Below are 21,694 nucleotides of genomic sequence, written 5' to 3'. Positions count from 1 at the left end.
GTGAATTAAAGATAATTGACTGTGGAAGTGGTGTACTTTTTCCTGTGAGCTGACTTTGCCCTTGTACTGAGAATGTTCACAATGATGAGAACTCATTTGCACTTCCTAAGCTTTAGCCAAATGTTTGACTTGTTATCATTTAACTGTGATATAAAGCAAACTGAGGTATTTAATGCCAACATCAGGAGGAGTTACCAAGAGCCAGTTTTCACAAATCCAGTTTTAGGGATGAGTCATTTAATCTGATGCGGTGAAAGCAGAAAAAGCTGTTGAAGCACAGACGTGTGAGTTCATCTTCCACTTTTCATGTTCCAGAGGAAAAATTGTCTTATCTGGAGGAAATTTTTAAGCTGTCTGCAGTGTTAACTTGTAACTTCATGTACATCCTAAACAGCAAGAATTCAGGACAGTGTTAATATTGATAATGGAAAAATAGGTCCTTAGAACCCACTGAACTAAGGAGTCTCTCTTCTGAGTTCGTATAGTAGTGTGAAGAAGGTAGGGTTGATCAATTAACCTGCACATCCACAGTTAAGTCTGCTTCTTTCCTTCACCACAGCATTGCAGTTTACATCAGCAGAGGAACTCGGGTCGTAGATAATGACCATAGGTGGTAGGATGTACTCATTCCAAGAGCAGTAAACTGCATAACAAGTATTTGCTTCTGTGCAGAAGCCTGCCATTATTGATACACAGAGTATGCAGGAGAAACCCGTCTGTTTCCCCAGTCTTTTGAAAGTGTTGGATACACATGGAGATAATTTTTTGAGAGTGATGAGAGCCTAGATGAGTTGTGATTTGTTGGCTCATATTCTAAAAACTTTTTATTAATGGAGTTTGTTTTGTTTGGTTTTTTTAAGTTTGTTTATTAAATGACAAAAAGGGTCCAGCAATGTGGGTAGTATTACATTGTGAATGGGCATCAGGAGATGAAGACAAAGGACCACTCAGTATTTCTGTGTTGCTGCTTAATGACGGGTGTGTGTTCGAATTCACATACGCATGAAATCCACCCATTCTGAGAGGGCTTCATTAAGCGCCCAGCCTTTAATAAGCAAGGATCCACAGCCATGTTTGAGAGCTGTTTATGTTCCAAAGTGCCCCTCCAGTTAAAGTCTTCTTAAAAAGAAAATAAAAATCTCTTCCCTGCTTCCTGTGGAGGTTTCAGTGCAAACCTAGACTACTCATAGAAGGAGCTGTCTCAGATGATTTCAAGTGTTTGATTCTTGAGTGAGCTGACGAGTCTCTTGCAGTGAGATTCTTTGTGTCACCATTCAAGGCTTGTGAAAGACTGATGCACCCCAGAGACAGCTGCCAAATTAATGTATCCTATGACAATCTAGAGCATTGCAAAGACCTTCCACCTCTTTTCTCCCAAACTGCAAACTGTGGCAAACAGAGCAAGTTGTTTTAAAAATTAGATTGGAAAGTGCTTTCCAAGCTTATTGACATAATTTGGAATCTTCACTGATTCTGGTAAGTTTTTGTGAGCAAATTATGTGTGGTTGTTTGTCCAGTTGCTTACCAGCTCATCAGGGACCTAGACTTCCAGGGAGAACTTGTGTTTAAACCCTTGAGCCTAGAACAATAGACTTGTGAATAACCTGTCCACTGCAGACCTCCCAGGATGGCAAACATCTGGATTTTAGATTTTGTTCATTAGGTGCCACCCTTTATTTGATGAGGAAGCTCACTTGCTTCCTCTTGTTCTCTTGCTTGCTGAGGTTTTTTTAGAGCTTGCCTCAGAATCGCAGTAACTTCTTGTTCTTCCCCGTATTGAAAGCCAAGCTTTTTAAAAATTTAGAGTGTAAAGGAAAGATTGGACTAAATTGGACTCATATTTTCAAACACAATTAAAATACCTTGCCGTGTTTAGATTTCATGGATTTTTACATTTTTGTTTTAAGTGGGCTAGAGGTGTTTGCAAGCTTTGGTTTGTAGTATTGGGTAGCTTCTTGAAAGAAACAGGAAGGATTGAGGCAAACTAGCTGTGCTGCTTGTTCTTCAGATACCAGTATTTCCAGCTCTTCTGCATTTGGAATTGCTGGCAAACAGGTTGCATGGTTATAATCTCAGGTCACCACAGGTCAAATGAAAAAGGGTTATCATTCTTGTGGATCATGCAGGCAGAAGAAATCAGACTCTGGGGTGTTTCATTTGTCTCTAAGGCACTAAGAAACATCTGGGAAACAGCAGGCTGACTGACCTCAGCTTGATCACTGAAAGGACAGCAGTACTGGTCCTCTTGGAAGTAATTTCTAGGCACATGAAGAACAAGAATAGACAGGAAACAGCTAAACATTAATTTACCATGGGCAAATTCTTGCTGAGTGTGAAGAAGTGGTGGAGGGAGAAGATGTGGGCAAAGGGGGAGCAGAAGACCTTGTTTACTTTGATGGTACCAAGTTTTTTTAACACTTTTATTAGCATCCCTGGAGCTAAACTGAATTCCCCTAGATGGATTGTTGTATAAAGTGCAGTGTGTGAAAAACTGGCTGCACCAGCATTGAACTGGCAGAGGGTTATTGGCGGTGTTCCTTGTGGGCTGATACTGGTGCCAGTGTTTAATATTTTCATTGGTGGCACAGATGATGAGTTGGAGAGCACTCTCAGCAAAACAAAGGTGGCACCGAATTGGTGGAAGTAGTGGATTACAAGAGCTGCCATTCAGAGGAACTTGAGAAAGTTGATGTGGGCTAGCCCAATAAGCTTAACAAAAAGAAAGGCAGAAAACAGCTTTGCAGAGAAGACCTGGTGATCCTAATGGGCTGTAAGTTGACTAGAATTCAGCAGCAAGACCTTGTAGCCACAAAAGCAAACTGTAGGCTGGGCTGTGTGAGCAGGAGTGTAGACAGCAGGTTGAGAGAAGGGTTTTCTGCTCTGAGCTCCTGAGACTGAATACCCATACAGAGTGACTGTAGGGAGCACTGTCAAGGACTACTTAGGGGGTTGGGTCAGGAAACCCATGATATATCCTGACATACCAGGAAAGGCTGTGAGAGCTCCTTGTGTTTCACCTGAGAAGGCTGAGGGGATGCTCTGGTTGACTTCAGCTGTCTGTAGGATCATTATGAGGAAGAGGGACCTAGACTCCTTTTAGAGATGTCTAGTAAAAGGACAGACATGAGGTGATTGTCAGAAGTTTCAGGTGGGGAAATTTGGGTTGAGCATAAGGAAAAATACCCTCCATTGTGAGAGTGGTGAAAGAGGTGGTGGATTCTCTGTCCCTGAGTGGGGTCCCGAGCAGTGTGGTTCAGCTTTGAAGCTACGTCTGCCTTGAGCAGGATGCTGAATTTAGTATTTAATATTGCCCTTTTCTTGAAATAATGGTTTGTTAGTGAATGAAAATAAATAACTGTGTTATGGTATTTTAAGAGGAACAATGCAAAAGTATTTTTTTACCTAAATCTTTCATATGCAGCTCATGTCACATTTCTAGCTTTAGATCTTTAGAAGTGGATGTTACTGAATCCTGTGATTGTCTTTCTGAGAATTAAAAATAAGCCAAGTCTCTTTCTCCTTAAAAGAGACTGTTATGTTCAGTAGAACTCGAGGTGGTGATCCATTTTTGCCTATGTGCATGCATATGGCTTGAGAATGGGAGCATTGTGTACAGCCCTGCTTACTTTTGATGGTTTAGGTCAAAGCTTATTTGAGAGATTGTAAGGAAAAACTCTGAAATGTCTTCTAGCATCAAGCTACTTTCCTGGCAAAGAACACATTTCCTTGGTAGCTTGTTTTCTTCAGGAATTTTTCCTCAACATCCACGGAGCTTCAGGAGAATGTGGCCATAATGCTACAGTGATTTGCCATCAGTGAAATACAGGCCTACTCAGTTACACACTTTCATGTTGTTTGCCATTCTATAAGACTTTCTAGCTCATATTGGTATGTATGTAGCTCTCAATTAAAGCAATTTCAAAAATTGTGGTATGAAAGTAAAATTACCTTTTTAAAATTTTATAAGCTGAGTGGGTTTGATCTTTAGACCTTTTCTATCGAGTGAAGTACTGTAAATCTCCATGCAGAATTTTAGCTCACATTTCACCAGCAAAAAGAGCAGTAGACTTACGTAGACTTAATAGTGTTGTGTAGCATCCTGGGGGAACTGCTTTGCTAACTTGGCTTGTATCATTTTAACACATGATAAAATGTGTTAAAATTTTAGATGGGACGCACCTGAGGGAATACACAAAGTACTGTCATCCTAGAAAGAACCTGGAGCAGTATAGGCCAAAATTTCCATGCCCTTTTAATGGATTAACTGAATTAGCCAAGTACAATGATTTAGGCAATGGGATAATGAAACTATAGAAATTTAAATTATTTTGATAGGTGTTTAAAGGGGAGTTTAATGTGCTAAATAGCTGGGGCTGCCTTATTGAGGTTATATATGGAATAAGATAGCATTCTACCTTCTGAGGGCTTTTTAAGTGACATTGTTTATTCCTTTCATCTATGTGTTACATAATTTATTTTTTTTACTCTTTCAGGCACTGCATAAGTATGCCCTGTTCTTGTATTCAGGGGCAACTTTGTGATTTCCTGCATCTCCAGATCTTTGTGTTACTTCTTATCCAGTTGCCATGGGGTAGTTGCCCTATCCTGTAAATTTTCCAGGGCCTGTAGGTGGGTTATTACACTGAGCCCTGGCTCAGGGAGGTTCAGCGGTGTGTGTAAGAGGTTGTGTGCACAAGGATGGGAACCAGGGCTGGGATCTCCAGTGAGGTGCTCCCAGGGCTGTCCATTGGAGTGCTGGCTCACACTCCCGAGCAGATGGGATTGCCCAGCGAGCTCCTTGCTGTTGGTGCCATGGTGGGATGACAGTGCTGTGGTGGGGTGACACCACTTGGTATAATTGTCTCCTCGAGCCAGGTCTTACAAGCTCTTGGAGATTTATATCACACCCAAGATAGCTCAGCCACCTCAGATGCAATAAAATCAGCAGAATGGCTTCTGTGGCAGTGTTGGAAGCAGAAGTTTTTTTAATAAAAGGCAAAATAACAAAGCTCTTTACAGAGAAAACCCAGCCAGGGCAAGAGGTTCTTGCTCCTGGTAAAACACCTCCCAAAAGCAATTAGTTTCTTTGTTCTCTTCTTTTTCTAGTAAATTGCTTAGGTGGGACTTCTGTCCAATTGGCTATCCTTAAGTTTGAGGTAAGTCCCCAAGGTCCCATGAGGTGTCTTTTGACCTAATTGAGGAAACTTTTTTCCTTTTTTAGGAGACAAAGGATGATTTTGTCGCTCCGTCAACAGGGGGCACATTCCTACAACCTCTGGCTCCACGAGGCTGCTGAGCAGGGGCTGTGGGGCACAGGGGCAGCAGTGTGGCCCTGCCAGGGGGATGAGCTGCCTGTCACTCCACTGCATCCTCTGAGTTCCACGGCTCCGGGGATGCCTGCCTGGAGCTGCATCCCAAGTGTGCCTTGCTGGGCAGTTGTAATGTCTCTGTGATTACTCATGGAACAAGCACACAAAAAGGTTGCTGAATGTGAAAGTTTTCTTTTCAATTTCTTTGTTTTCTGGAAGGGAGAGACAGCAGAAGGGAGACGGGACTGAGATCAGAGTTAAAAGCTCTCTTCTCAGTTTGACCATTAATTTGTTTCTGACCTTTTGTCTAAGATTTTTCATCTCTGTTAGACTCCTTCCAAACTGCAAAAGTCAGGAAGATAGCAATGTTCACACATTTCATTAAAGTGCTTTGAATTCAAGACAGAATTAATAAGTTTGGAGCATTTTTACTTTTTTTTTTTTCCCAGAGAATTTGTTTCTGCCATAGCTAACAAGTCTTTCAGTAGAATAATAACAAAGATGATGTTTGGCGATGGTATGTTTTTAACTTTGGCTCTGTCTCAGACTCCGAGTTCTAATACTTTTTCTATAGCCAGGTGGGCACAAAATTATTTGTATGTTACCGTAGCTCTGCGAAAGTATATTGCAGAAATAGAACCATCTTACTTTTAGGCTCTCAGAGGTTCATTGTGAAGAAGCCCAAATACTTTCCTTGATTGGCTGGCTGCTTGACACAGTCTTCCACAATTTTCCAGGTGGAATAGAAGTACATATAAGTGTCTTTCCATACATATTAAGTTCAGGATTTGATGTGCTCTGTGTGTTTCACACAGGTTGTCTGCATGGTACGCATGGCCAGTTTGATGCTGTCTTGGGTACACTACTGCATGTGCACATTTAGCCATTTTTTGAGATACCTGAGCCCAATTCCTTATACTTGGAGATTAAGAGGATATTTGAGATGAGACACAGAAGACATGAAGTAATTGTTCCCACTGTGAGACTACTATGTTAAGTGGTCAGATTTTGCTGAGTATTTTAAGTTTTGGGCCTGTGTAATACCACAGGTTGGGTTGAGTGTAAAGCATAAACTTTTATACATGGCACTGTGGATTTTTTCCTTTATTCAGTGTGAGGAATGCACTGAACATGCATTTTCTCCTGGATTTTCTTGTGTGTTTAGTTGACACCCTAGTTATTTGTAGACTTCTAATAAGTCAGAATTTTCTCATGATAAGAGGTCATTGAGTTGTACTGAAAAAGCTCTATATAATGAGCTGATATTTGTGCCTTGTTTCTGTGGATAAGATAGAAAAGGTTTGGGGTTTTTTTCCCCTTTCTCTTTCAATTCTTTAGTTCTGAAATCAGCTGTTGTCTGGCCCAAATTCAGTTCATCAGAATGCTCAAACTTAGGCTTAATTCAAGCATCTGTTTACCATTGCACGATCAAGAATCACATCATAAAATAACAGGAAGCAATAGAAATAACAAACTTTTAAAAAATTTTAAAGATAAAGAGAAGGGAAGGTTTATTTTTAAATTCCAATATTAAATAGAAAATAACCACTAGATGGCACTTGAAAATTGCATATTAATATAATACATCTGCTTTCAAAATCATTACAAGTGTTCACAGACCCAAAACGTTTTCATGTGGATCCACATAGTTCTGAGGGACAGTGATACTTCAGAAACTAGAATTAAAGTTCCTTTGGCATCTCTTTCTGTGGTCAGACTAAACCACTGCATTAAGAAATCTACTCTGAATTAAAAGCTCATTCCTGGGTCTTAAAATACTGCCTTTAGCAAGATGATAAATACAAATATGACTGATAAATGTGTGCAAATTAGTTTGATTTCCACTTACTTTGAATGGAATCACAGAATTGCAATGATCCTTGAAGATCATGGAAGTCCACCATTAAACCATGTCCCTAAATGTCAGATCTACATGTCTTTTAAAAGACCTCCTCAGATGGTTACTCGGACAGATCTCTGAACAACCTGTTCCAATGCTTGACAACCCTTTTGGTGGGGAAGTTTTTCCTTATATCCAGTCTAAACTTGGGGCCATTTCCTCTTGTTGTTTGTGAGAAGAGATTTGTAGCCATTTGTTTTAGCTCTTCTTGGCATTCTGTTTACCTACTTGGGTTATGCCTCATGTGAGATACAATGTCTTTTGGCAAAGTGTTGCTGGTTTAAATATGGTCAATAGCTTGGAAATTAACTCAGAGTTTGCTAGGGAGGGGTTCATACAGGAAGCAGACTCATAAGGGTTCACTTCTCATTTTTGGCTTTACACACTTGCCCCTCTTGGTAAGAGAAGAGGATGAAAGGTGGTTGTGACAATTTGATTCTGAAGAAAATATATTAGTAGGCCAGAATTTATTATCAAGTCAGTCTTGTTGTATTTCTGTTAGTGAGCATGGCACAAGCCCCTTTTATTTGAAATTCTTGTGTAGCCTCTTTATGGTTGTTTCTGAGATACATTGCCATGATTTACAGGCTTTATATTGGAGATACACAAAGCTGAGTAAATATTTTCTGTAGCCATTAATTTGATTATTTTTCTGTAGGAGTAGTGGATAGTAGCTGTACAGGAGAATGTTTAGACAACTGCTTTAGCCTATTGCACTTGAATTGAAGAGAGCAGAAGTAGACAAAGTATAATATGGGGTTGTGCAGGGATATTTTATGGCCTATTAAATATGTATTAAGGGAGTAATTATTTCATTTGCTCATACAGCTGTATATGGTTCCCCTGACACTGGTGGTAATTATGAGTGAATTTTATTATGAAAGCTCCGTTATGCACATAGTAAAACTTAGAATGGGTTACAGTAGTGACGGACACAGCTGCACTGTCCTGGTTTTGCAGAAGATACTGGGACACAATCAACAAGAGGTGAAAAGGAGAGTTGAACAATTTTACCATTCAGCTGTGCTCCCCCTGCAATGTCTGCTGCAGGAACGTCTCCTCTTTGTGCTGCTCTGCACTGCACAAAAGCACTTGGCTGTGTTTCTGCCATGACTGCACCCTACAGCAATTTGTATGCCTGCTAATCGCAGATAAAAATGGAGCTTTGGGAGTGGCAAGTCTAGAACATGTACTTTTTTTTTTTCTTTCATTTATGGGGTCTCATCCTCTGAAGGCTGTGAGCAGAACTCCAGGCTATCATTCTTGTTCACATAAAATTCCAATTTGACTTTGATTTCTTAACCTGGTAGGCCGTTCAGTGAGGAAGCTGTTGCTGAACTGCAGATGCCCTCCTGGGAATAATCTGATGAGAATGTCAATGCACTGAAATTCATTAAGTTTTTCGTGTGGCCATCTTACCTGTGAGCTCGCCTTAAAAACTCTTTATGCTGAGATTGAGCATTTAGTGACTTGCAAAAGCTAGAGAGCTAGAACTCGTGGTGATCCACTTGACAAATGACAAAGACTTTCATTTTGCAACATTGAAATAATGGGGAATGCAGGAATGACAGCTGTCTTTCTATAAAAGCTGCTCCCCATGCAGGCCCATGTAGTCTTGCTTAGACAGGAACACAAAGGAACAAAAAAAATTTTCATGGTGCGCTCTCTCAGCTGTAACTTGCTGAAAGTCAGTGGTTTTTTGGATTGTGATGTTGCTGTTGTCTGTGATGCTCTGCAGACAGGCACTCATCTCCTGTCTGAGAGGTGGTAGCTCTTTACAGTCTATTCCATGAAAAGTGTTCTGCTGATAAATTGCTCTGGTATCAGTGGAGGGCTCTGAAGCGGTTGTTGTTATTATCTCCCCTCTGTGGGAGGAAGTATTGCAAAGTAGGTTGGGCTCTGCTGCCTCTGTGTTATGAATTTCAGGCGTTTATTCTGCTCACCTTCCCAGGTTTCTTGGTGCTCTCTCCTGTTGCAGCAGCAAATGTCGAAGCAAAAAGAAATGCTGCTTTGGAGCAAAAGGATTGCCAGAATTTCCAGGCTCTGTGGGTTACTTCTCCTTCATCTGGGAGTAGAGCCATGTTTAGTAGCACAGGTGTCCCAGTGTGTCCCTCCCCTGGGTGAGTGACTTCACCTACACATGCAGGAGGCCTTGCATTAGCCCACTTTGTGGCTCCTTTGCATTAGCCCTGCACAGACCATGCAAGGAGACAACCGCTGCCTGCTCTCTAGGCAGAGGGGGGTGCCTTGTTCCAGCAGATGCACCGGGTTGTAGGCAGACCTTCTGGTGATCCTTTGGCACACAGGGTGGTTAGCACTGGTATCCAGAAAGGTGGATGTTACCCTAATAAATGCTTGTCTTCTGCACTTCATGACCCAAATGTTTTGGGTAGCAGAATATGCCACTGAAGCCTTGCTTGGTGAAGTATGCATAGCTGTAACATGTGACTTGCTGGGTTTCTGGTTTTTCTGTTCCTGTCTCTCCAGCTGCTGAAGTCTAAAATGAGTCCTATAATAGCAAATGTCCTACAGTAACTTAAATTTAAGACAACAAAAAGTCCTGTTATGGTTAAGACCTGAGTCTTCAGACAGCTGCTTTTACCTGAGTGACTCTAGGCTCCTGTTAATGTGCTTGTGTTTGAGTAAAGATGTTAGTCATTTGCAGCCCCAGACCTTCTTCTGCAAGGCAATCTCTTACATCAATCCTTTCCCTTCATCTGCACTTCACAGAGGCAAAAGGTGCTACAGTGAGTGCAGTCGTTTAACGTAGAGTGTTCTTCATACTAGACAAAGCTTGCTTGATTTCTTTGCATTAAAAATGCCAAAGGAAATATTTCTTATTTAGCATGTCTAAAGGAAAAGAGAAAGAGTAAAGTTGAAGTTTAAACTCTATTGACTTGTGTTATATGTTGCTTTTCTTCCTCTCTGGCAGGTATGAAATGGATGCTTTAAAAATCCTCCAGAACTTTTTAAAATGCTGTTGACATTTTTCTATGATCTTGGGGTTTTATTTTATGTGTTAGAGAACAAAGAAAGCAAGCAGCTGATATCTGAGTTTGAGAATAAGGAACAGTTTAAAATAATTTCTGAAGATGGAAGAGTATGTCATTAAAAATTAACTAACACTTGTAGCTGTGTTGCTAAGTGTTTCATGTGGTGACAGTCTCTCCCAAACCTCTGCTGGTAAACAGGACCCCATTGAGTCTCAGCATGTCCCCCATTAAACCATCACATCTCTGAAAATTAGAAAGCTCGTTAATGGCTTTCTGCTGTGAAGCAATAAAGAGTATATTCACTGAATGGTCAGCAGTTAGTGCCAACTAGTTTTTGTCTTACATTATAGAAATATTCTGGTTCATTTATTCCAGAGCTAAAAGAAATGTATTTATAAAAAAAACCAAACAAAAACAAAAACAAACCAAAAAAAAACCAAAAAAAACCCCACTTTGTATTTTCCAGCCACAATCTCCTTTTGCTTTCATGTGAAAATTCGAAGACCTCTTCAACCTACTAGACTGCTGAGAACATGAACTCATTTCCTAGTCTCCTGCTTCTTTATTGAAAATGCTCAAGTCACTGACTCAGTAGTCCCCAAAACAACAAGCTATTAGTATCATAGTTCAGTCCTACCTTTTCTTATTGGCATTTGTTTTTATTATGTAATAGAGAACTTAGATCGTGTAAAACAGAGGAGAAAGTGTGGAAAATCCTCTTGAAACTCTGCCTTGCTCCTTGGTACCAGTAATCTTCAGTGAGACAACTAAGAGCCCAGCTGGCCTCCAGGAAATGTGGGGGTTTTTTTAAGGTAACAGGAAATCTGAAATTCATTTCCACTATCCTCATGGAAATGAAAGTTGCTGAAGCTCAGATGTTGTTCTGTGGAGAATCTTCCAACAGGGAGCATACCATAATCACAATCCATGGGGTTCTGCTTTTGCAGGTTTTGCGTTTCTTTCTAACCTGTGTTACGACGTGTGCCTTAAAGCACTTGGCTGCTTCTGAAGACCTTTACAAGGATTTTGGTGTTTGTGGATGTAGTTTATCAAGTGTAGCTTGTTTAGCACATGCAGCATTCTCAGTGGCAGATCAACACTGGGATGAGATAGTCCCAAAATTAGTATTGCTGAATTAGTACTTGGTCACCTGTGTATATAAGGTTTTATAAATAACAGAGGAAGATAACAAAAACAAAACATAGCATTACCAAATGTAATCAAATGCTTCTTGTTAATGAACACTTTAAAAAATGAAGACCTGTAAACAGTGAAACAGAGGCAGTAAAGGCTAAATGTTTTCTCCCCTGCTTTTTCTCCATCCACCTCTTTTCTTAAGGAATTTTTTTTCCTCTGAAGCTCTATTAGCTATACATATTTATAAGACATCAAGAAAGTGTGATGCTTTGATTAGTGTTGCTAGGACCAGAAGGACAGCCAGCACACACATACACGAGAAAATTCTTAAATTTTTTGTACTGATGTAATATTTTTGTAATGTTTGATCTGTATATGCACTAAAAATAGGTGTAGAATGTCACCCTGAAGGTATCTTGCTGTCAATGGATCATGAATGTCAGCCATGACAGGTATCCTCTGGTGACGTTATAATATATATATTATGTTCTTTCCAATAAGCATATGTAGCTTATTTTAAGGAAAGCTGTCCATACCTTTGTCTTGTCTTGTTGAAATATTCCTACTTTCTCCCTAGTGGCTGTCACTTCACTTTTGTCATCCTTAAGCCGAGAGGTAACTTGTAAAATCTTATTGCCTGGTTTTAATAATTTTTACTCTTGCAAACTTCCAAAAGCCATTACATCTGCCTTAAAAGATACCTTATATTTTTACTGATATCTGTAGAAGAAATTACTCCTTTTTTTGTGTTCTTGTTCATAAATTCCACTTATTGCAAACTTTGCACTTCAGATGTTGTGTATCTTCTCTACTTTTAAGCCCAAATCTCTCAAATATTTGGCTTATTCTGTGACTTCCTATGGACCTTCTTAGCTGCCAGGCTCTAAGGTGTGCTTTAGTTCTTGTAGGGTCCAAGTGTGGCTCTTTCTTTTAAAAGCATGGTGGTAGAGATGCTTGCCAGCACTTGAGGATCCTTGAAAGAGAAACAGGTGGCATTTTTGCTTGCTTCTGTCTGCCGGCTTCCAGTCTGTGATGTAAAACAAGCAGCTGACGTGCTATTGACGATGTGTCAAGGAGGAAAAAAAATCAGATAACTAAATAGAATCTTAAGAGTCCAGTGACTGGATTCCATTGATGTTTTGCCATTCAAGAAGTCAGTAAAACCAGTAAAGGTTCCACCGTCATTTAATCGTACATGCACTCTGCTACATCTTGCCAAAAGGAAAATGTCCATTTTAGCTGTAATTTGCATTTTCCTGGATTTTATATGGGTTTCTCTCGTAATTATGTATGTTAATATATCATCAATTAGGAGACAAATGCCCATGAAGTGTGGGCACAGTAAAGCAAAAGATGAAGCAATCCAGAGGAAAACAAGTTTACTACACCATGTTGGCATCCATTTTTAACAGGAAAAGTCACATGTGATGTAATAAAGAATTAGAACATTTTTCATTATGCCAGTCCTATATTTGACAGAGGGGCATTCAGCAAAAAGTGCACCAAAGAAATGCCTCTGAGAAGTCTCTGGAATCTCTCTCTCCCTGAAATGTAGGTCAGAACTTACAGGGACCTGAATAAATAAATATGGGGAAACAGGATTTGGAAATACAAAAGTGTGTAAAAATAGGATATGACCCACCCTTAAGAGGAAGAAAATTATTTTATGTGTTCGTTACAAATTAGTTCCTATTTTAGAGGAAAGAAGAGCAGGCATAGAGGGTAGAGTATATACTGTATGACATACTTAAGAAGTGAGGGACTTCAGGCCATGTTGTAAACATAAAGTTTTTAGTCTGTCTGTTGCCTCAGTCCTTCTGTCAGTGGGGTCAAAATCAGGAGGGCTTTTGTTGTTGACCATTGGAGAAATTCTTTCCAAAGCAGAAAGAGTGGTTGTGTTTTTCTGTGGTAAACAGTGCTTGTTTGACAGCCAGGATTTGACTTGACTCTGTGTTGTAAAATGATTCACGATTTATTAAAACAACCTCATGAACATCCCTTGGATTTCTGAAGCTGAGTGTACATTTTTATTTTAGCACTAATGAGCTTTCATTAATTAATTTTAGTGATTAGTGTTTAATACCTAGCCTTCATGCAAGGAAAAGAAGAATCATTTGTGAGCTCAGCTGTGGTGAAGAGGTGCAAGGTACTGAGAGCCCCTTAGCAATTTGCAGAGTGACCAGTGCCTGGCTCTGTGCTGCCTTGCCAAACTCAGCATAGCATAGGCAGGATCTCAGGGGTGATGGAGAACACATGTAAAAGTCCTAAGTCCGGTGAAGTCTTCCCTTGCTCATCCTTTTAAGAGCAGCAGGCAGAGAGGTGCCAGATCTAAAGGCGGTACTGTTGTTGAAATAGTACTGAGACTTCAGCTGAGCTTTGTAAAGAAGGATCGTGGAGCACTTCTCAAACATTAATTTGGTTTCACACTAACAAGGTAGAAGGCTACTAGTAATACTCATCATACTTAGGACTGATTGTAGACAGAAGCCATATGATTAGCTCATGTACATGAATGAGTGGTGAGGGCTGGAGTAGCTCTCCCTCTTGTACTGTAGTGTATTTATCCTGCTCAGAAATAGGCCACATGCTTTACTGACTGCAGTAATAGGCAGATCTGTATCACTTAGCAATCTCTGAACGAATCTCTGCTGCCCACGGGAGCTGAAGTTCCTGCTTGAACATTAACTCAGTGTTGGTTTGTGTGTGATTTGTAATGTGAAAGTACCCCCAAAAAAAACCAAACAAATGGTGGTTCAGCACTTCAGGAAGAGAGACAGATGGAGAGCACATTGCAGTGTGGTACATGGCAGAGGTCACCGTGGGATAAAAACAATTTCAAACATACGTTTCATGATACTGGATTGTGGCTTAATTTTCCACACTTTAATGGGGTTTTTTTAAAGACCAAGTGGTTCATATATTTGGATCTGATTTGCAAGTCATGGATGAAAATTTTGGTGAAATGGTGCATGGTTATGTGCTGGATAAAGTTCCCTGTAACGTACAGGAGTTGGTTACAGAAAATGAACAGAGAAGTGTGTGACATGAAATCAAAGATTAAATGTTTTTCCAGGCAGATGTGGATAGCAAAGTATGTCACTTACTGGGACAAAGTTACTTACTTACTGCTGACAGGTAGGGAAGATCTGACAAACTTCAATATATGTCCAGGAAAATGCTATTTTAAAATGTAGGTTAAAATTTGTGAACCTCCTTCCTTCAGGCTTCAGTTGTTCCTTCAGTAAGCAGTGTCTGAAGGTCCTTCTGTTTTCTGCACTCTTGAAATGTGCAGGGGAAGCAGCTGCTTATGAACATTTCTGGTGCTAGCAAGGGCACATTGCCAAAATGCCAGTGAGTTAACCAACAAGAAGAGATCATCCAAAACTAGAAGTAATGCTTACTAAATGTAGGAGTGTGGCTGGAGCTGTGCAAGATGGCTCTTGTGGGGCATTTGCCCCAGAGGTGGCACAGTGGCTCGGGCAGCTAGTCTAAGTGCAAGTGTGGCAGCTTCCTTGTGTGCCCCTGCAGGCTGAAACATTAGGCATCTTACAGAGAGCAGCATCCTAAAATGCACTCTGGCCTTGGCAGTTACAAGGTTTGATTCTTTCTGTGCTCTTTTCCTGAGAGTCAGCAACACAGCTTCATCTGGCTTTGCCTGTGGAACCAGGGCTTAGTGCAGCTGCTTTACCCTGCTGGTGAGAAACTCCTGTGAGACTACATCAAATTTGTTTGCTTTATAGAGATGTAGCTGGCTAACCACTCTTAAGTTCAGTTTGTTTTGATGTTTGTGTTGTTTTCTTGGAAAGCTAGCCATGTTCCTGTCAGGATTGCCACTGATACTACACTATGCTAACGGAAGGCTACAAGGGACCAGACTGTGTGCTAGCAGCACTTGCTGTGCACTTCAGTACTTTGATGGTTTTATTTGTTTATATATATATTAATTTGTCCCTTAGTTGTGTAGCACATCTCTTAAGTGAACCCTTAAACTGAACTTTGGATGTGTTAAGCATGTATTTTTACTAAGAGGTAATTCTGAGGTATTTTTTAGATATGGACACACACACAACTAAATATGATTTGTCTTCTGCGTGCACTTGGCTCAGCACGTGGTTTTTCTTTCCTGTGCAGTACTTTGGAAATGTCAGCATAACTATCTCTGATTGTTTGCTTCGAATCTGTGTATTAAAATTCACTTCTCTTAGGGACTCAAATTTCCCTGACATACCTTTTAATGGCACTGGACAGATCCTAGTTCGTAGTATCATGGGGCTCTGTATCAACACTGGTGTATATAAGTGCATTATTAACACGTGAGTGGTTGGTGATATGTTCCACTGTGAGAAAGAGGGATGTCCTGACGTTGACATTTGCAGTGGCAAAATATGAAAAGCTACAATGGATATGTGTATGAGAGAGCTGTAAAGTCTCACTCACTTGGCTAGTGAGGGATTTCTCTACCATCCTTCAGACCGGGCCGCATTTGAGAGCTGGATTAGCTGGCATCCTTACTTCGTGCTCTTAAATTGTGTATTGGTAGTTACTCTAGGCTTTACGTGGAAGTGTTAAGATTGCATAAAGTACATCCGTGCTTATGTTGATAATTGGAATAAATCTCTATCTAATATCTTGCCAGAAAATTCTGAGAGTTTTGAATTGGCGCCTCATATATTTGCCACTGGCTTGATGGTCATTTATGCCTAAGGTTTTGTTGTGAATTTATCAATATTTTTGCATGACAGGTCACAGTAATGAAAGGCAGTAGTAGGAATAAGGATCACTCAACAGAAGGTGAAGGAACTGGGAAGCGACCAAAAAGGAAGTGTCTTCAGTGGCATCCCCTGCTTGCCAAGAAACTCCTTGACTTCTCTGAAGAGGAAGAAGAGGAAGAAGAAGAGGAAGATATTGATAAGGTAGATTTAATTGGATGCTTTGACCCAAGATGGTTAATGGTGGATCAGATTCTCCCTAGCTGTGTTTTTTATTTTGTGTTGTCTTGTTCTCTTCTGTGAAGAAACACAGCCAATAAAAAGTGATGAGATGCGGTGCCCATAAGGCTGTAAAGGCAGGTAGTGACACAAGAAAGTGAGTTGTTAATCATGCCGTGAAAATAGTGGACAAAATTTTGTAGACTGGAATAGTTTTATCTGCTTTGTTTTAATAATGTGTTTTACATCCTAATCTTGATTGCTCAAAGTGGGTTTTTTATTTTTTTTAATTGCTTATTTTAGACATGACGTAGGTTTGTGCTTGGTATCTGCTTCTAGTGGCTCTGAAGAGCATACCAAAAATAAAAGTTTTCATTCTTCTTTGTTAAAGATTAAAACTACAAAGATTAAAAGGGAAAAAGAAGGAAAAAGCTGTCTGCAGTCTTTGCTATCTTTGCACGTGAAATTCAACTTATCCTCCAGTGAACTGAGTGCACGCTGTCTCTGGTTTGGCACTTGGTATTTTGGTATTGTTCAGTGACACAGACCTTACCCTTTTTTAGTGCCATGTGGCACCTCACACTTTTCCAGTTAGGCTCATTCTCTGTAACAAGAAGTGGGAACTGTTTATGCGGATATGATGATTCCATCATGTAGATGGCATTCATACCTGTATCTCCTTGGTGCGTTCCTGAGGCAGGAATGAAAGGTTAATGTTGAGGAGACTGCCTTGAGACATACACTGAGAAGGTGACCTTGACAAGGATAAGCAAGAGCTTGATTCTCTGATGGTGCTTTCTGCTGATCTTACAGGTCCTTTCACAACACTGTATAAAATAGCAGCATTGCAGTTAGGTAGGAGGTGGTTTTCTGTCTCATGCAGTGGGTTCTGTGGTTCATCCCTTGTAGGAATGATACACTGGCCTGTAAGTAGAGAAAGCACATGTTGGCAGTGTACTCTGTTGAGATTTGCCCTCTGCGTCTGCTGGGCAGCTTTGTGGTGGCTGCACTGCTGTGCTCCTCACAGGCTGAGCAGTGACCAGCAGGAGATGGGGAAACAGCGGACAAACTGTTACCTGTTCCTCATTGTGTGCTCTGTAGTTGCAAACATGAATAATCAAGGTCCAAGGTAGCTCTGCTTGCCTCATCCCACTAAGATGATTTCTAGGTTGTCAGAAGGAGAGTAGGAAGGATCTTGTCCCTCCAGCCCCTTTAGGACTGTTAGTAGAGAATGGTCCTCAGCTTGGAAATTTTTCCACTTGAAAGTCAGCGTTAAGTCTTGCAGAGAGCACGAATGAACCTGGGACCATCAGGTGAGGAGGTTTGATGTAGAACTCTGCACTGTCTGGATAGAACGGATGGCCTTTGGAGACGGCTGTGTGCATTCATGTGCCTCTCCCTCACTCCCATGCAGCGCGCACGGTCTCAGTCTTTGCGCGAAATGCGGATAACTGCGCTTACGCCCCTTCCCTTTTGGTTCTGCCAGGTGCCGCTCCTTGGCCCTGATGGTTTAGAGCAGGATGCTGATGAGACTGAAGATGACGAGTCCTCAGAGCAACGAGCTCGCCGACCAATGAATGCGTTTCTCTTGTTCTGCAAACGCCACCGCTCTCTTGTGCGGAAAGAACACCCTCGCCTCGATAATCGTGGCGCAACCAAGATCTTGGCAGATTGGTGGTCTGTTCTAGATCCAAAAGAAAAACAGAAATACACTGACATGGCCAAGGAGGTATGTTCTTTCTGAATGGTGGATGTAAAGGGAGTTCATTATGTATGAACTTTTCTTTTTCTCTGAACTCTCTCTATGAACTTTTTCTTTTTCTCTGTGTATTAAATGTTTTCTATGGGATCTTTCTCTTCCCTCTGTTCCTCAGCTTCACCATGGGATTATGGTGCCCAGAGCAGCTGCTGTTCTTACTTTAATTCATTTGATCCTTTGGACCAGAATGGAAAGCAGTTGGTCTGTGTATACAAACTAACCTGGTTTTGGTAGTCATTGCTGTAATTATATGCACTTTGTGATTGTATGGCCTGATAATTTCTGCAGTACAAGCATTAACACAAGGACAGTGGCCATTGTAAACACTAACATACTGTTCCATGTCAGCTGACTAGTGATACTTAGCTGTGCATTCTCTGTCGGTGATGCCAGCTACTGGTGGACCAAACCAATGGCACAGTCAAGAAATGTAGTCCCTTTTTACCTTTGGTGCTAATGAATTAAAAAATTACTAGTGTTCCTTGAAGTACGTTCCCCATTAACCAGTTTCTGATGAAGCAAGATTTGGTGAGCCCAATACCAAGTCAGAGAGCAGTGCCTAATCAGAGTCCATTAACAAGAAACAGAGAAAGTCTGTTAACAAGAGCAAGGAAAGGAGATTTATCCCTGTGTTTCACAAAGTATCTTTATGTCAACTTAAAATTCAAATGAGCCTTTTTAAGAAATAGCTTTCTTGATAAGCTGTTGCCAAGAAGGCTGTGGTTATTGATAGTAGAGTGAGAAAAATACAGCCAATTACTTAGGCTGATAACCTGACCCCAAAACAGATCCCTGTGACTACCTGTATGATACAGATTGTGGGTAACCTTTGAATTCAATCTTAATAAAAATAAAGGAGCAGCATTGAGAAGGGAAAAATACCTCTCTTGTTTATTGAGTATGCTGGCACACTGTGGGAAGTGTAGATAACTGAAATGATTGATACTACCCATGCCTGCCCTGGGATCTGAAGATGTCTACTGCTATTGCTGTAAGGCTATAAGGTCTGATTGTTCAGTAACTCTTGTGAACATGGAAAGGTCCACAAGAAAAACAAAGTGTTTAGAATGGTAGGTCCTTTTTTAAGCAGGATATGTAGGACCTCTGTAGTTTCTCATCTGTGGCACAGTACAGAAACATTTGAGTCTCAGCTTTGTCCAACCATTCCAGTTTCATTCTGCATTCCCGCTTACAAATTAGTGATATTTCTCTAAACATCTGGAGAAAGGGCAGTTAGAAGATTCAGTACAGATGCAGAGAAAGGAAAGATGAGAATAAAGAAATAATTTTTGGAAGAAACAAACCCAATGCAAATGTTTTTCTTAGCCTTTTGTCTTGCTGAAGGAAACTTGCTCATTAAGAAGGAAAATAATTGCAGAACTTCTGTGTGAAGTGACAGATCTGAAACTATTAATCATATTGTTATAGAAATCATTGTTCTTGTAGTGATTTTTTTTTTTGGCATGAAGAACAAATTGAATATTCAGTGTCAAAGCAGAACAATAAATCTAAGTAGTTTACATCATTATAAGTAGTACTAAGACTGAGAACTAGAAGAGAGATAGCATGTAGTTTTTATTCTTTAAACAGTGTAGTTGCAGCTATAATGTGCTGTTGAATCCATTTGGGTCTTCTTCACCCACAAGCCTATTCTGTGTGCATGGATTGGTCCTTTTACTGTAACACTTGCTTTTCACAGAACCACAGAATGGTTGGTGTTGGAAAGGGGGGCCTCTGGAGATTGTCTTGTCCAACCCACTGCTCAAGCAAGTTCACATAGAGCAGGTTGAACAGGTTCACCTGTAGGTAGGCTTACTGCTGAGACTGTCAAAAAGAGGTTAATGTCAACTGTAGTGAGAACCACCTGTTGGTGCTTTGCTTTTTCCTAAAGAGAATTTATTTAAAAATCAAGATGAGTATCTTTGAAAGAAGATAAAAATTGCACCAATGGTCTTCTGTTTGAGTACCTGTATAAGCTCACTGAGATTTAAGATACAGTGAATAATCTTCTGTTGCTTACATGTAGCTTTTCAGTGTCCTTTGACTTCCGCTGCACAGCCTGTAGCCACTGTCCTGGAAGGACACACATCTCCCAGGGAACCCTCTATTCTATCTGCTATCCCTACAATGTGTCTTGTACACCCTGAGCATTCAAACCACTCCTGCAGAGATACATGTGGGCCTTACTGAAGTGGTCCCTCCTGCAGTGGCTACAGTCCCTGCTCTTCTACAGTCTCTAGAATGCTTTTTTGATACATCTCATTGCTATAGCTCCCAAAATCATTCAGGTTAGATCATGTGCCAAATAAGAAGCTTTCAGTTTCTTGCCTGCTTACTACTAGCAGTGATACTACCTCAGCAGTATGCACGTAAAGGCAGTTGTTTGTGTATTTATTTATATATGTCTAGCTGTATACAAGATGTATCATTTTGGGAGATAGTGAGGCACCCAAACTTTTTGCTTGCTGGAATTATGAGAAGTTTCCTAGTAGATGGACATCTGTCCCTGACTCCCTGGGAGGCTCATCAGGTCTCTAGTTCATTCAGGCACTGTGGAAAATCCTGTTGTGTACCTGTCTGCACCTTGGGGTACCTTCATTGTGTGAAAAACTTGCCCCACACTCCTTCTATTTTCCACCTTGTGGTTTCTGGTCTCTTGTAGCAACAACTGCCCTGGAGACCTGGTGCTGCCTCTGCAGAGCTTGTTGTCTGCTTTTGCTGGTGTTACTTTATGAGTAGGCTTTCTATTTCTATCCTGCAGACTTCCTAGATCACCTTAAATTTGAAAGTTTCACTGAAGCCCAGTAGCTGATACATACTCAAAAAGGAACCAGAAGTGTTGCTGTATGTTTTAGCATTTTTCTTCACTGAGAGAAATTAATCTGACCACTCATAAATATGCACCAGCATTTTTATTCACTTCATTAATAAGGGTAGTGTTCTTCTGTTAACTCTTACAGGACTTTCTGGGAGTGTTCAGCTGCCTTAGAAAATATCTAGTGAAATTTATACTGTTCAAGCCCTGTTCCCTTGCTAGAAGACACTTCATTTTTAAATATGTCTTTGCACCAGCAAGATCCAGGCAGTCAGGATTACTTCCTGTAGGGAGCAGTCTGGTAAATGTGATTAGACATTGGAGTGGACTGCCCCAGAAGGTGGTGGAGTCACCAACCCTGAAGGTGTTTAAGGAAAGACTGGACATGGCTCTGAGTGCCATGTTGTAGTTGGCAAGGTGTGTTGGTCTGTAGGCTGAACTCAGATCATTTGTAGGCTGATCTCAAAGTCTTCCCCAACCTCAGTGATTGTGTGATCCTGCTGCCATTCAGTGGCTGAGCTGCACACTTCTCCTTGCTGGTCCTTGGCCAGTGGTGTCTCAGGTCCAGTCAGCCAGACTGGGAGCTTGCTGGCCTTGTGGTGCCGCTGCTTTGGCAGCTCCTCGGGGTAGGAGGGGACAAATGTTCTGGCTTGCTGGCTGGAGTTTGGCAAGTCCACTGGCTGATGTATGGACTATAACATGTGTAATGCACACCCTGCATCCTTCAGGAGTGAAGAATGGAGTGTAGTATTTTCTGGGGATTTTTTTTTTTAATGATAGGTCTCTGGGATTCATGTGACATTTAATAGCGTACATTTAAAATTAAATACGTGCTAACAGCTAGCCTGAGGTG

At 40.8% G+C, this 21,694-nt stretch overlaps 1 protein-coding gene across 16 annotated transcripts in view; it reads left to right on the top strand.

Annotated features, from left to right (window-relative positions):
* The window catches only part of BBX (BBX high mobility group box domain containing), a 138,624-nt gene that overhangs the window by 59,658 nt on the left and 57,272 nt on the right, over positions 1-21,694 (top strand). For 13 of the 16 annotated variants that reach the window (XM_064410606.1, XM_064410616.1, XM_064410605.1 and 10 more), the window contains 2 exons: positions 16,082-16,252; positions 17,754-17,996. The exons of 2 other annotated variants lie outside the window; for them this stretch is intronic. In XM_064410606.1, coding sequence (XP_064266676.1) covers positions 16,091-16,252; positions 17,754-17,996 — 405 coding nt within the window. In that variant the 5' untranslated portion in view covers positions 16,082-16,090. Of the gene's footprint in view, positions 1-16,081; positions 16,253-17,753; positions 17,997-21,694 lie in introns of those variants that run through there. One more of the 16 variants, XM_064410610.1, reaches the window with a different exon arrangement.

The sequence above is a fragment of the Passer domesticus genome, chromosome 2 (assembly GCF_036417665.1).
Source record: "Passer domesticus isolate bPasDom1 chromosome 2, bPasDom1.hap1, whole genome shotgun sequence".
Taxonomy (NCBI): Eukaryota; Metazoa; Chordata; class Aves; order Passeriformes; family Passeridae; genus Passer; species Passer domesticus.
Note: the sequence above shows the minus strand (reverse complement) of the source record. Positions and strands in the feature narration are given on the sequence as shown.